Here is a 14,943-nt window from a genome sequence, read left to right as displayed (position 1 = left end):
CGGTTTTTTCCGAGGTATACATTTTTCCTCGGTATTCCATAAGAATATTCCGACAAATTGATATTTCCTCGGAATTCCGTCGGTATATTCCGAGGAAACCAAATTTTGTGTTTCCTCGGAATATCCTCGGAAATTCCTCGGGATATTCCGAGGATTTCATTTTCCGTCGGAATGTCCGTCAGAATACCGCTGTATTCTTGTAGTGTTTGTATGTGATGATAGGTATGTGATGATGAGAAGAATGAAGGGAACTTGTTTGTATGTGATGATAGGTATGTGATGATGAGAAGAATGGAAGGAGAGAATATAACTTGTTGGTGAGGAGGAGAGAAGAAGACTTTGTGAATACAATGCTTGGTGAACCACAACTTTATATAGAGCAAGAGAGAAGAACCAAACCATCTTGTGACTTGCATAAAAATCATGTGACTTGTATATACAAAACTCGTGACACATACAGATTTTGTTCTACAAAACTCGTGACACATACAGACAAACATAAGTGACTTCTCTTGACTTCTGACATATACAAAATCGTGTGACTTCTCGTGACATATACAAAATGTTGCGACTTCAGTAAAATCTCGTGACTTCTCTTGCATACGGACAACATCTCGTGAGTTTTCTTCCACACATACGTGACTTCTCTTGCATACGGACAACATCTCACTGCACACGGAAAGAGAGACAATAAGATGCTTATCACATTTCACAAATCACATTTCACATATCCATAAACATATCACATTTAAGTTATCCGAGACATACATAGACATAACATGAAACATAGAGGAAAAACAGAAAATGAAACACAGAGGAAAAACAGAACATGAAACATAGACCAAAAACACTTGATTTAAACATCCCACAGACAAGTTCACACTAACTACTCATAATCTATGTAATTAACTTCTTCTTTAGAGCTTCTTCATATTCAGAAAGTGGCTTTTTTTTTGGAAATGAGACTGTCAAGCAACCTCATCTTCGAAAGTCTCTCTTTCACTGCCAAGTCTTTCTCTTTAATAGACCACATGGTCTGAAACTCACAGACAGCCTGGTGATCTGCTATATTTCTCTTGCTTGATGCTCCTTTTGCAGCCTTAACACCAGGAGGACGTTTGGTTGGTTGATCACCTAGATTGGTAGTTGCTTGAGAGCTTTCTGATTGTGCTCCATCCTCACACTTTCTCTTCTTAGCACTTCCATCAATCTTACTACTAGCAAGATCACTCCATTTCTGGTCATTCATGAGCTCCTTCCAAGCATGGTGAATGTTGAATTTAATCTTATGATCGTTTATGACTATCCACTTCTTTCTTTCTCTTCGCTATGTAGGTGAGTCTTCACAGAAATTTGAAGTTTCAGTACACTGAGTACTAAATACAGGGAGTTGTGATGATGCAACCTCCCCAACATGTGCAAAAATCGCATAAGGACAGGGTTCAGGAAGGATGCTATCTTGTTGACTGTTCAACAGATCAACAAAATTTGAGGACTGACTATATGGATTCGTAGAGTCCATATCCTAAAATGTCAGAGAATAGAGAAAGCAGAAGAAATGTGTTTCAAGACGAATAAAAGAGAAGAATAAGTTCTTGTTAGATACGGGTCTTGTAATTGGCTTTACTTTTTGAGTTGAGATGAGTTGACATGTATCTACCATATTTATTAATACCACACAGTCCTAATATAACTCTAAACAAGCATTCATCCCAGGCATTCATACTAACTATAACCTAACTCTAACAAGCATTTATTAACCTAACTACTATCCAGACGAAAGCAATTAAGAAAAACTCAAGAAAACGATATCAAGTTTTACATACTTACCTCACCCACAGTCTCAAGTAGCGGTTGCTTCTCGAAGATACATGAGGAGGAGCTTCAGTCGAGAGCTTAAAGAGTGTGAGGCAAAAGAAGTCCATAGAAAGACAAAAGTCCATAGAAAGACAAAAGTCCCTGCCATAATTTACAACACAATCAACTTCTATTTCTATTTCAATAAAGCTTTACAATGAAAGCTCTTAAGCAATCAACACAAACTGTAATGAATCTTTCAACAACATCCTAGTAAAACTTAAATACGCCTTCACAGAGCATAACATAACACTAGTTTGAAGATTAACTAACCTTGTCAGTGTATCCTCGTGACTTTTTAACTAAACAATCAGACACAACCCACTAAACATGTAAGAAGCCTACAAATTTCGATCAAAGGCCAAAGCTTTACAATGACCCGCAAAACTAAAAATCGTAACCACCTATAGCCCAAGAAAACTAATAGATCTACGAGCTCAAATAATACAGATAAGATCCAGTTGAGCTTAATTAAACAGAAGCAGAGATGCTTCGAATAGTGAATCGACGATGGATGGGGCTTACCTTCATGAACTTCTTCACCAGCGCTGCAGTTACCACACACCTGAGAGAATCTCCAATCCGGAGGAGACGCCGTGAGTGTTGAGATGAGATCAATATATAGGAAGAGAAAGACATGAGGAGTTGAGTATGATGAAGAGGCCGTACATGGCGTAGTAATACCAGTTACCCGAGTAACTTACAAAGGGTAAACCAAAGTTACCCTAGTAATACTAGTATACTAGTTATACTAAAAACCCGAGTAACTTTGGAAGAAGAAGAGAAGCCATATTCCCTTAGCTAAGGCATCAGACCGTTGCAAGGGAAGAGGATGCGCGTGTGACAGGCTGGAGAAGAGCTGGATAAAGCAAAAGGAGCTTTATGCACAAGGAAGAAGCTCATTGGATGGTTTGAATTAAAGCAAACCTTATCTCTTGTAATATTGCCTCTTTATGAAACCCTCATCCTAGTGTTGCCTCCTCATATATATTGTAAACTCTGATCAGATTAATAATTAAGAAGTTTGGGATTATCTATCTAGACTCTCTCTCTTGTTCATAATGATTCTTAAACTCTTAAACATGTTTACTACCTAATCTCTCTATAAATCTCCCATTAACCTTCTCTAATCTACCTTAATCTCTCAATACCTACTCTATTCTCTAAAATCATATGGTATCAGAGCCAGGTTGGCTTTGGTATTGAGAAACCTCGTTCCATTTCTTTCTTTCTCTAGCTCTTGTGTTCTTGTGTTCTTGCTCTTGTGCTCTTGAGTGTTTCGTGAAGCTGTGTGATAAAGTTGAAGTCTTTAGTGTTGTGCTTTGAGTTCGTGTGGTCTTGAAGTCTGGTACTGTGTGTTCATCAGCTGAGTTGCAAGTTTGAAGCTTTCTGGTCATTTTTGGTTCAAACAAGAGAAGATGGAGGGAAACAATTTCAGCAAGCTAGTTACTGTCCCGGTTGCGTTGAAAGGTGGTTCAAACTACCTCTTGCGGTCTCGAGTGGTGAAGATTGCCATTGGAAGGCTAGAGCTGTGGAGCCACATCACTGATGATGGTCTGGAGCCGGTGGCTAAAGAAACTGAAGAAGGTGAAGAGGAAAAGACTCTCACCAAAGCAGAAGCAAAGAAGTGAGTGCAAGAAGACTTGATGGTGCTCTCCGTGCTGCTAGGATCTCTTGATGTCCCTCTTTTTGAAGCTTACAGCTACTGTGAGACTCCCAAACACTTGTGGGAGACCCTCTTAAGGACGTTTGGAAACGTCTCCAATATCAGCCGTGTGTTTGAGCTAAAGAGAGCCATTAACTCCATGAAGCAAGATGGAGGAGAGCTCACCAAACACATGGGAAAGTTTGGATCATTATGGTCTGAACTTGAAAGTCTAAGACCTAACACCACTGATCAAGCAGCTCTTATGGAAAGAAAAGAACAAGATCAAGTGTTTGGGTTGTTGATGACATTGGATCCTTGCTACAAGGATGTCATCAAACACATCTTGAGATCGCCTAACCTACCATCCATGGAGGAAGTATGCGCGCAACTTCAGAAGGAGGAGGGATCTCTTGGCCTGTTTGGAGGCAAAGGTGAGCGCACTATGGCTCATCAAGCTGAAGGAATGCAAGCAAACAAGGCTGCATACAGAGGATCAGGAAGGAAGTATGAAAAGTATGAGGGAAGCTGTGAGCATTGCAAGAGGACCGGTCACAAGAAGAGTGAGTGTTGGATCCTACATCCTCACCTCAGGCCACGCGGGTTCAACAGGGATAGGGAAGCAAAGCTCATCTTTCTGCTGAAGCAAATGGTGCTGGTTCATCCGGAGCTAGCTCAGGCGCTAAGGTGGGTGAAAGTGAAGGTAGAGCCTTGGCATCTCATCAACTAATGGAAAGGGTATGGATCAGGAGGTATTCAAGAGAGCTGACCTTGAAGCCTTCTTCAAAGCTCTTAAGGAGTCTGGTAACACTCTCGGAAACACCCTTTGGATACTCATATGCTGCTCATACATTGCCTAGTACTACTGATAAGTTACTAGACATTTTTAAAAACTCTTACACTGCTGCTAGTAATCCTAGTAATACTGATAATTTACTAGACATGTTTAAAAGCGCTTACACTGCTGCTAGTGAGCCGAGTATACCTATTAAGATGTTAGGATTACTAGGAAACCTGATAAAACAAAATGAACCATCAATGACTGAGATTACTAGAAACATGCATAAACTTTTGATCATTGATTCTGGTGCATCTCATCATATGATTAGTGATAATAACCTGATTAAAGATATATAACCGGCTCACGGGCATGTTATTATTGCTAATGGAGATAGAATTCCTATTAGAGGAATTGGTAAACTGAAACTGTTTAATAAGGACTCTAAAGCATTTTTCATGCCTGAGTTTACTTCTAATCTTTTATCTGTCAAAAGATGCATCACTGATCTTCAATGCAATGTTATCTTTAGTCCTGATGATGTTAAGTTTCAGGATATTAAGAGCAGTAAGTTGATTGGGCAAGGAGCAACCAAAGGAGACCTTTATATGCTTAAAGATCTTAGTCCCATCTCTAGTTCTTGCTTCTCATTTAGTTCTATTTCTTCCTTAAGTAAAGATGCATTGTGGCATGCTAGACTTGGACACCCACATGTTAGGGCTTTAAGCATTATGTTACCAGGTGTCAGGTTTAAAAATAATGATTGTGAGGCATGCATTTTGGGCAAACATTGTAGGACTGTGTTTCAAAGATCATCTACTATTTATGAGAATTGCTTTGATTTAATTCACTCTGATGTTTGGACCGCACCTTGTTTATCTAGGGATGATTATAAGTATTATGTCACATTCATTGATGAAAAATCTAAATACACAGGGTTAACACTCATTAAAACAAAACATAGGGTTCTTGATGCATTTAAAAATTTTCAAAGCTATGTTACTAACCATTATCATGCCAAGATTAAGATTTTCAGGTCAGATAATGGTAGGGAATACATAAGCCACGCATTCAAAGATCACCTAGCTCAACATGAGATTCTACATCAGACTAGCTGTCCTTACACTCCACAGCAGAATGAAGTTGCTGAAAGGAAGAACAGACACCTCATGGAAGTGGCATGTTCAATGATGTTCCACAAGAGTGTCCCTAAGAGATTTTGGAGTGATGCTGTGGTGACTGCTTGCTATCTGATCAACATGATACCAACGAGAATCCTAGATGATTAGTCTCCATTTGAGTTACTCAACAAGAGTCGACCAGTTCTGGATCACTTGAGGACATTTGGGTGTGTGTGCTATGTACTGGTGCCAGGAGAGATGAGAAACAAACTTAAACAAAGAGCACCAAGGCTATGCTTATTGGATATTCTGCATCTCAAAAGGGATACAAGTTCTTTGATCCCACTGCTAGAAGAGTCTTGGTGTCTAGGGATGTGAAGTTCATGGAAGATAAAGGGTATTATGAAGAGAAAAATTGGGAGGAGCTTGAAGAGCTTTCTCAACCATCAGATAGAGCTGCTAGTTTGAGAAACATACTAGAAGAACTCGGTATTGGCGTGTCCCAGGATCAGAGCAGGCGTGAAGAGCCTACTCAAGTGGCCGCTGAAGAACCATCCCACTTTGAACATGAGGGGGGAAGTGAATCTGAAGCTGAAGGGTTAAAAGATCAAGGCTCAGAAGAAGCTGGAGGTCTAGAAGATCAAGGCTCAGATTGTCCAAAGTGGAGATGAATCAGTAAGAGAAGTTCAGAATGAAGGTCAGGAAGCTGGAGAAGAAATCCAGATACAAGAAGAAGCTGTTGAGGAACAAGTAGAAGTTCCTTTGAGAAGAAGCACACGGGTAAGGAGGGATGCTTCCGAGTGGGCAAATACGAGAAACTGGGTAAACACGAAAGTGTACTACAATGCCCAGGCTGTGGAGCATCCTTCCCAAGCCGTGTGTTCATTTGCTGAGTTTCCGGAAGAGCACTACTCCTTTATGGTAAGCTTAGATGAAAGCTATGTGCCAAGAAGCTATGAAGAAGCAATGCTGATTCAAGAGTGGAGGGATTCAGTCAATGATGAAGCTGATGCCATGATTAGAAATGATACATGGTATGAGAGTGAGTTGCCTAAGGGGAAGAGAGCTGTGTCATGCAAGTGGATATTCACCATCAAGTATTTACCTAATGGGAAGATTGATAGGCGTAAGACAAGGCTGGTAGCAAGAGATTTCACACAAACCTATGGAGAGGATTATATTGATACTTTTGCACCTGTTGCAAAGCTCCATACCATTAGGATTGTACTATCAGTTGCAACCAACCTTGGGTGGGATCTTTGGCAAATGGATGTGAAGAATGCTTTCCTCCAAGGAGAGCTAGAAGATGAAGTCTATATGCTACCACCTCCGGGTCTTGAAGGAATGGTGAAGCCAGGAAATGTTCTTAGACTGAAGAAAGTCATCTATGGATTGAAACAATCACCTAGAGCATGGTACAATAAGCTAAGCACAACACTGAATGGTAGAGGCTTCAGGAATTCCGAGCTTGATCACACCCTCTTTACCCTCAATACTCCCTCAGGCATCATTGTTTTGCTTGTGTATGTGGATGACATCATCATAACAGACAGTGATAAGGAAGGAATCCGAGCCACCAAGGAGTTTCTGAAATCAGTATTTGATATAAAGGATTTGGGAGAGATGAAGTAATTTCTTGGGATTTAGCTGTGCAGATCCAAGGAAGGGTTATTTATCTCTCAAAGGAAGTATGCATTGGATCTCTTGAAGGATGCTGGTGCGTATGGAGGAAGAACAGCCAAGATGCCCATGGAGGATGGGTACAAAGTTCCACGTGAGGGGGAGATTGAAGACAGCAAGCTGTTCCATGATCCAAAGCTGTATAGGAAGCTTGTGGGGAAGCTGATATACTTGACTATCACCAGGCCAGACATATGCTTTGCTGTGAACCAAGTAAACCAGCATATGCAAGCTCCAAGAGAGCATCACCAGCGCATGGTGGAGAGAGTTCTCATGTACCTGAATGGAACTCAAGGACTTGGTATATGGATGGGCTGCAATAAGAGCACTGAAGTTGTGGGTTATTGTGATGCTGATTGGGCTGGAGATAGGGCAGATAGAAGGTCTACAACATGCTATTGCACTTTCATTGGTGGAAACATGGTTACTTGGAAGAGTAAGAAGCAGAAGGTTGTATCATGCTCTAGTGCTGAAGCTGAGTATAGAGCTATGCTAAAGCTTACCAACGAGTTGGTATGGATCAAAGGAATTCTTAAGCACTTGGAGATTGAGCAAGCAACACCAATGACTATGCATTGTGACAATCAGGCGGCTATTCATATTGCTACGAACTCAGTGTTTCATGAGAGGACAAAGCAAATTGAAGTAGACTGCCACAAGGTGGGGCAGATGATAGTCTTGGGAGTGATCTTGCCATGTTATACAAGAAGTGAAGATCAGTTGGCAGATGTGTTCACCAAGGCAGCAAGACAAAAGACTATGAAGTCCATTCACATCAGATTGGGGCTCATAGATCTTGGGAAGAGAAGGAGCTGATCCCCAAAGTCATGAGGACTTTACTCTTTTTCCCTCATCAAGGTTTTGTCCCAATGGGTTTTCCTTGGTGAGGTTTTTAATGAGGTAGATCTCATGGCTATCCAAGCTTAGACTTTCACAAAGATAAGCTTGAGGGGGAGTGTTGAGATGAGATCAATATATAGGAAGAGAAAGACATGAGGAGTTGAGCATGATGAAGAGGCCGTACATGGCGTAGTAATACCAGTTACCCAAGTAACTTACAAAGGGTAAACCAAAGTTACCCTAGTAATACTAGTATACTAGTTATTCTAGTTACCGGAGTAACTTTGGAAGAAGAAGATAAGCCCTATTCCCTTAGCTAAGGCATCAGATCGTTGCAAGGGAAGAGGAGGCGCATGTGACAGGCTGGAGAAGAGCTGGATAAAGCAAAAGGAGCTTTATGCACAAGGAAGAAGTTCATTGGATGATTTAAATTAAAGCAAACCTTATCTCTTGTAATAGTGCCTCTTTATAAAACCCTCATCCTAGTGTTGCCTCTTCATAGATATTGTAAACTTTGATCAGATTAATAATTAAGAAGTTTGGGATTATCTTTCTAGACTCTCTCTCTTGTTCATAATGATTCTTAAATACTCTTAAACATGTTTACTACCTAATCTCTCTATAAATCTCCCATTAACCTTCTCTAATCTACCTTAATCTCTCAATACCTACTCTATTATCTAAAATCATAGTGAGGACCGAGAGAGTCGTCGTCCGTGGTGGGTTTCGATCGGTCTTCTGACGGAGAAGACGAGAAAAGCCGGAGGAGACGCCGTGAGGACCGAGACAGTAGTCGTCCGTGATGTTTTCGATCGGTCTTCTGACGGAGAAGACGACAGACGCCGGAGGAGATTCCGTGAGGACCGAGACAGTCGTCGTCTGTGCTGGTTTCGATCGGTCTTCTGACGAAGAAGACGAGAGAAGCCGGAGGAGACGCCATGAGGACCGAGACAATCGTCGTCCGTGCTGGTTTTGATCGGTCTTCTGACGGAGAAGACGACAGACGCCGCAGGAGACGCCGTGAGGGGAGTCGTCATCTTTTGTCGTTTCTCGTCGTTTCGATCGCCTTTTGGGCGGAAAAGACGAGAAACCGAGACAAAAGAAAAGAAAGAAATAAACCAAAAAAAGAAAAAGAAATGTAAAAAGCTTTGTATGTTGACACGTGGTTGAAAAACCCATTTAAAAACCGGTCCCTAAAATCCTAAGTTAAAGATTGGTAATTCCCTTTTTATTTTGTTTTGATTTAATTAAATAGATTATTTACTTTAAAAACCCACTCAAAAGTCGACGATAATCTTGGTCTAACGATATGCAAAACCAGTAACACATAGAACCTCGTATATATCAGTTTTTTGCCCTTAGTTAAATGAAATTTAAATGTTCAATTTTACAGAAAAAAGTTAAATGTACAATATGATAAGAAATGTAGAAGATATCATACATTTTATCTACAGAAAAATCGTTGACAAGAAAGAAAATCTACAGAAAAATCAAACCGTGTTACCGTATTAGTCCTTTTGCACTCTCGCTAACCACGTGTTGGGAACAAGTTATGCAGTTGCCACGGTATCTTTTTTACTTCATTCCGGAATTGTACATGTCATCTTTTGAAACTTCGAGCCCTTTGATTTGTTTGATTCATAAATATCTCTTCTCCATCTTTTTGCCCCATTTGTGTATATATCTAATGTTGATACTGCTTTTTCTTGTTTACTTTGGATACATAATCTAGAAGAAAAGGAATATTCAAATGTTATATAAAGATTCAATAACAGCCAGAGTCATACAAGAAACACAACAGCCAGTCACATAACTTTCACAAATACCAGTTCCCAATTTTCCACTTGTGTGATTAAGGGATTTACTTAAGTGTACTGTCAAAATTGAATATACTGTCATTATTAGTTTTAGAGTTAAAATACTGCTTTCACCCAAACATGTCGTAGAGATTTACACACAAAAATCATTGTAGGCAAAAAATCAAGTTTGCTAAGACAACCAAATTAATCTTAACGTTTAATTTGTATGCATAATTTCTTTAATTTGTATTCATAATGGAAGACAAGTAATCACTTGACGTTTTACTGCTTATTCCTTGTATAAGACAAAAGCAAAAGCGTAACTACGTCTCTCACACACATAATGACACACTTAACATTCTCTCTCTCACACACACCTCACTTAACATGATCTCATCTCTACTTAGGCCAAACTATTACACAAGATTATTTATTGACCTTACAAAACTCACACTCACATATCAATAGTGTCCGATCTCTTTGACTTCCCGGCTCCGGCTCTCCCTGCTGCTGCACCCGCACGTGTGCACAACCATAACGACGCTCTTCTCTAGCTCTTCCCCACTCGTGCAACGACATGTGTAATCTTTTCCTGGAGAGCAAAAACTCCGCCGCTTGAACCGGAGTCAAAACCTCCACAATCCTCCTAAGCGTCTCTAGCCTCACCTTATCAGCCTCCGCCATTAAAACCCCCATGCACTCTTCATGCTTATCTAAAGCATTTTCAACCGCCACATCAGCTTCAACCGAGTCCCTCCAGAAAGCCGTGACGGCGATTGGCATATCCGCAACATCCTCTTGCAAATTCGCACATTTCTTGGTTATCTCATCTTCTTCCCTTATGACCTTTACATGTAAGTCATTGATTTTCTCAAGCTGAGTCGCGGTGAGATCACTCATGGAACTATCACCATCATGCCTATCATCGATGTTTTCATCCATCTGGAGGAGATACCGAGAAAGATGAGCTTCAGCACAAGATCCACATAGAGCGTATATAACTCTAACGAAAGATGCAGGACGACATTGAAAGGACCCGACCCATTTTTTCTTAACATCAGTACGAGTATGGCTCGATTTCCTCGATCAGATTTGGGCCGTTTTCTTTTTTTTTTCTTACTTAGAATTATTTCAGAGTTTTAGTTCTTTTTCAGACAATCAAGTAAAGCATAATACGATTTGAATAGATAATCTGAGGTTCGAGTTAACAAGTCAGTTCGCTATAGGCTATTACATTGTTAAACTTGTCCAATATCTACCCAAACCCACCATCCTTCCTTCCTACCTTCGTCTCACGTTCAAGCTATGTCTTTACCCTTTCGGGTCTGGTCCTGATCTGCATCCAAACAAGGAGGCATAAGCAACAATATGCTTAGTGAGAGCGGTCATTCCGTCCCACTCAGCCAAGTAAAGCAATCGAGTCAATCAGTCAATAAACGGACATGCTTATCGTCAGTCAGTTACTTAGCCGACCCAATCATTCCAAGCCAAAGCGCCATCAGATCCAGTCAAGCCCTTGCAGGCCAATACGGCTCTAGGCGCATGATCTGATCCTGATGCTTCGATGGAAGGAACCGACTGTTCGGACTAAGCCAGATCTTAGCAGATAATTCGAATTAGACAAGCAATCAGTACATAGAACATTCCGATCAGTCAGACTACGATTCAGTACGATAGGCTACGATCACGCACTCACCTTTGTCTTAGAGTCGGTATGTTCTGTTTGATTCGGTCTCTTCTGACACCTCTTGCGCGGTTTCCGTCGGATCTTCAAACTTCCAAACAGTCGGATTTCCCAACAGACGATCGTTCTTGACTCGGATCTGTTCGATCCAGCCAAATATCGAAAGTTCTCTCTTAATCGGACTTTTCTCTCTGTGTGTTTTCTCTCTGGTTCTTTCTTCCAGTTTTCGTATAGAATGTCGAAATAAGACGAAGGAGACGATTAAAAAGGGCAGTTGGGCGGTTTAGGCCCGAGAAACTGCGGCTCTTAAACCGTCACTGACACTCCGCTTATTTCACGCGCGGATTACACGCGCGGCTCTTAAACCGCCACCGACACTCCATTTATTCCACGCGTGGCTCTTAAACCGTCACCGACACCCCGCGCTCTAAGGCGTTCCAGCGCGAGTTTTTCCACTTTTCGGACTTTAACTGTTCCCGCCAGTTTTACTTAAGCGAAAATCGAGCTAGAGCCGACTGATCCAGTCAACAACTCTAACCGCCTTGTCCGAATCAGACTGATTCTACTGAATCAGCTCATCTCAGCTTAGCCGACAAACTTAACCGCCTTGCCTGATTTCAGACAATCACTGTCTAGCCGACCAGCTCAACCGTCTTGTCCGAATCCAACAACACTTGTCCGGATCTGACCATCGCTGCACTAAAATTCCGCATTGCCTGGATTTTCATCGAGTTGTCCGAACATCCTGAGTTTCAACAAACCGAATGGCTGGTCCAATAACCTGAGCGTAAGACCGACTGATGGAGCTTTGTCTGGCTCAAAAACAGATCCGTTCCTAGCTTTAATCGGGTTCATGGTTCCGCTCTAGTCGCTACTAATCAGGCGCCGATCCAAGTTCTCCCATCCACCCACGGAAAGTCCTTCGAACTCTGATCAGCTCTTTCTAGCATCATCCAATCCATTCAGTAAGTTCTCACAGTCCGACCAGTCAGTCCTCAGATCATCCTAACATCGATCTTCGGAACACGGTCACTACAAGTTCTCCCCCACTTGGCTCAGACTCGTCCTCGAGTCTTTCTTCCTGAATCTTCCGCGAGTTTGTCAAACCACTTTGGAAACTCAGCTTTCATTCTCGCCTCTGGCTCCCAAGTCGTTTCTTCTTCTCCTTCGCAGTCCCAAACAACTTGGATCATTTTGATATTCTTTCTGCCTTCAGGTTTGGTTTTTCTACGAATGATCCGGACTGGTCGTCCCTCCACAGTAAGGTTCTCTCTCAAGTCAGATGGTGGTTCAGGAACCACATTGTCTTGATTCCTTATGCATTTACGCAGCAAAGATACATGGAACACGTTATGGAACTTAGCCATCGATGAGGGCAGTTCCAGTTTGTAGGCGACCTTTCCAATCCATTCCAGGATCTTGTACGGCCCCATGTATCTTGGATTCAGCTTGGCATTCTTTGAGGATCGGTCCTTGCCTTTGTAGGTGACGGTTTTGAGATATACCATGTCTCCTACTTTGAACTCAAGGTCTTTTCTGCGTCTGTCTGCATAACTCTTATGTCTGTCCTGAGACTCTTTTATCTTCAGTTTCAAGACTCGAATTCTTTCAGTTGTCTCTTCTACAAAATCTCGGCCAAATATGCTCCACTCCCCCACTTGGGTCCAGCATAGCGGTGTCCTACACGGACGTCCGTACAATGCCTCGTAAGGTGACATTCCAATGCTTGCATGATAGCTGTTGTTGTATGAAAACTCTGCCAGATGCAAGTACTGATCCCATTTGTCTCCCCAATCCAGAACACAAGATCGCAGTAAGTCTTCAAGTGTTCGGATTGTCCTCTCTGATTGTCTATCCGTTTACGGATGATATGCTGTACTCATATGGACCTTGGTCCCCATCGACTTATGCATAGCTCTCCAGAAGGCTGAATAAAACTTGGAGTCTCGATCTGACACTATGCTTACCGGAACTCCATGAAGTCTGACGATCTGTTCCACGTATAACTTGGCTAGCACTTTGCATTGTCTGTTTTGTTGATAGCGAAGAAGTGTGCGGACTTGGTCAATCTGTCCACTATCACCCATATAGCGTCCTTGCCGTTCCTCATTGGCAAGCCAGTCATAAAGTCCATTGTGATCTTATCCCAAGGCCATTCTGGGATGGGTAAACTCTTAAGTAGTCTACTCGGAACTTGATTTTGTGCCTTAACCATTTGGCAGATTGGGCACCCAGCTACCCATTTTGCAACATCACGCTTCATTCCAACCCAATGATAGTATCTCTTCAAGTCTTGATACATCTTATTGGCTCCTGGATGTATCGAAAACTTTGACTGATGTGCCTCCTTCAGGATCTCATCCCGCAATCCTTTGTCGTTAGGAACACACACTCGGCCATTAACCAGAATCGTCCCATTGTTTGAAGTCTGATACTCTGTCTTCTCGTTCTTGGAGGCTTTGATCAGATCTTCATCCTTTTCCTGTGCAAGGCGAACTCGGGAAAACAAGTCCGCCTGATCCGCTGCACCAAGACCCAACGGTTCCAATTCGTCAGTCAAGGCAGCTAATCGTAAGGTTCCAACCATGTGAACCAGTTCCTCCATGTCTTTCTCTGAAGCCGAAGCTACTCTCTTCTGGCTCAAGGCATCTGCGACCAGATTCGCCTTTCCCGGATGGTAGGCAATGTTCAAGTCGTAATCTGCAACCAGTTCCATCCAACGCCTCTGTCTAAGGTTCAGCTCTGGTTGAGTAAAGATATACTTCAAGCTCTTATGGTCCGTGAAGACTTGGACCTTAGCACCATAGAGATATGACTGCCATATCTTCAGCGCAAACACGACAGCAGCCATTTCTAAGTCGTGTGTTGGATAGTTCCCTTCGTGTTTCCTTAGTTGTCTAGACGCATACGCAATCACTTTGCCTTGCTGCATCAGTACGCACCCAAGTCCAACTTTGGATGCACCACGTATGGCTCATTGTCCATAGGAAGAGCCAATACTGGAGTAGTCGTCAACATCTCCTTGAGTTTGCTGAAACTCGCATCACAACCTTCTGTCCACACAAACTGAACATCTTTCCCGGTCAACTTTATCAACGGTTGAGCCATGCTGGCAAATCCCTTAACAAACCGTCGGTGGTATCCAGCCAGTCCGAGAAAGCTCCTGGTCTCCGTTGCTTTCCTTGGTCTGGGCCAGTCCGCAATGGCCTTGATCTTCTCTTGGTCTACAGACACTCCCTTGTCCGAGACCACATGACCCAAGAAACCAATTTCTCTTTGCCAAAAGCTGCATTTGCTGAGCTTGGCGAACAACTTATGTTCCCGCAGCCTATCCAAAACTTTTCTCAGATGATCTTTGTGCTCTTCCTGATTCTTTGAGTAGATCAAGTTGTCGTCTATGAAGACTATAACGAATTCATCCAGGTAATCTCTGAAAACGTTATTCATCATCTTCATAAAGGCTGCAGGGGCGTTGGTCAATCCGAAGGGCATGACCACAAACTCGTAGTGGCCATATCTCGATCTGAAGGCTGTCTTAC

The 14,943-nt window shown here is 42.2% G+C and overlaps 1 protein-coding gene across 1 annotated transcript; it reads right to left on the bottom strand.

Moving 5' to 3' along the window:
- Positions 1-7,967: 7,967 nt before the first annotated feature.
- LOC125583779 (protein DOG1-like 3) lies at positions 7,968-10,781 on the bottom strand. The gene has a single exon (XM_048751284.1). It carries the CDS (start codon positions 10,660-10,662, stop codon positions 10,147-10,149), a length of 516 nt encoding a protein of 171 aa, XP_048607241.1. The 5' UTR covers positions 10,663-10,781; the 3' UTR covers positions 7,968-10,146.
- Between the last annotated feature and the right edge of the window lie 4,162 nt (positions 10,782-14,943).

Source organism: Brassica napus, chromosome C3 (genome assembly GCF_020379485.1).
Source record: "Brassica napus cultivar Da-Ae chromosome C3, Da-Ae, whole genome shotgun sequence".
Taxonomy (NCBI): Eukaryota; Viridiplantae; Streptophyta; class Magnoliopsida; order Brassicales; family Brassicaceae; genus Brassica; species Brassica napus.
This window is presented reverse-complemented; position numbering and strand designations above follow the sequence as displayed.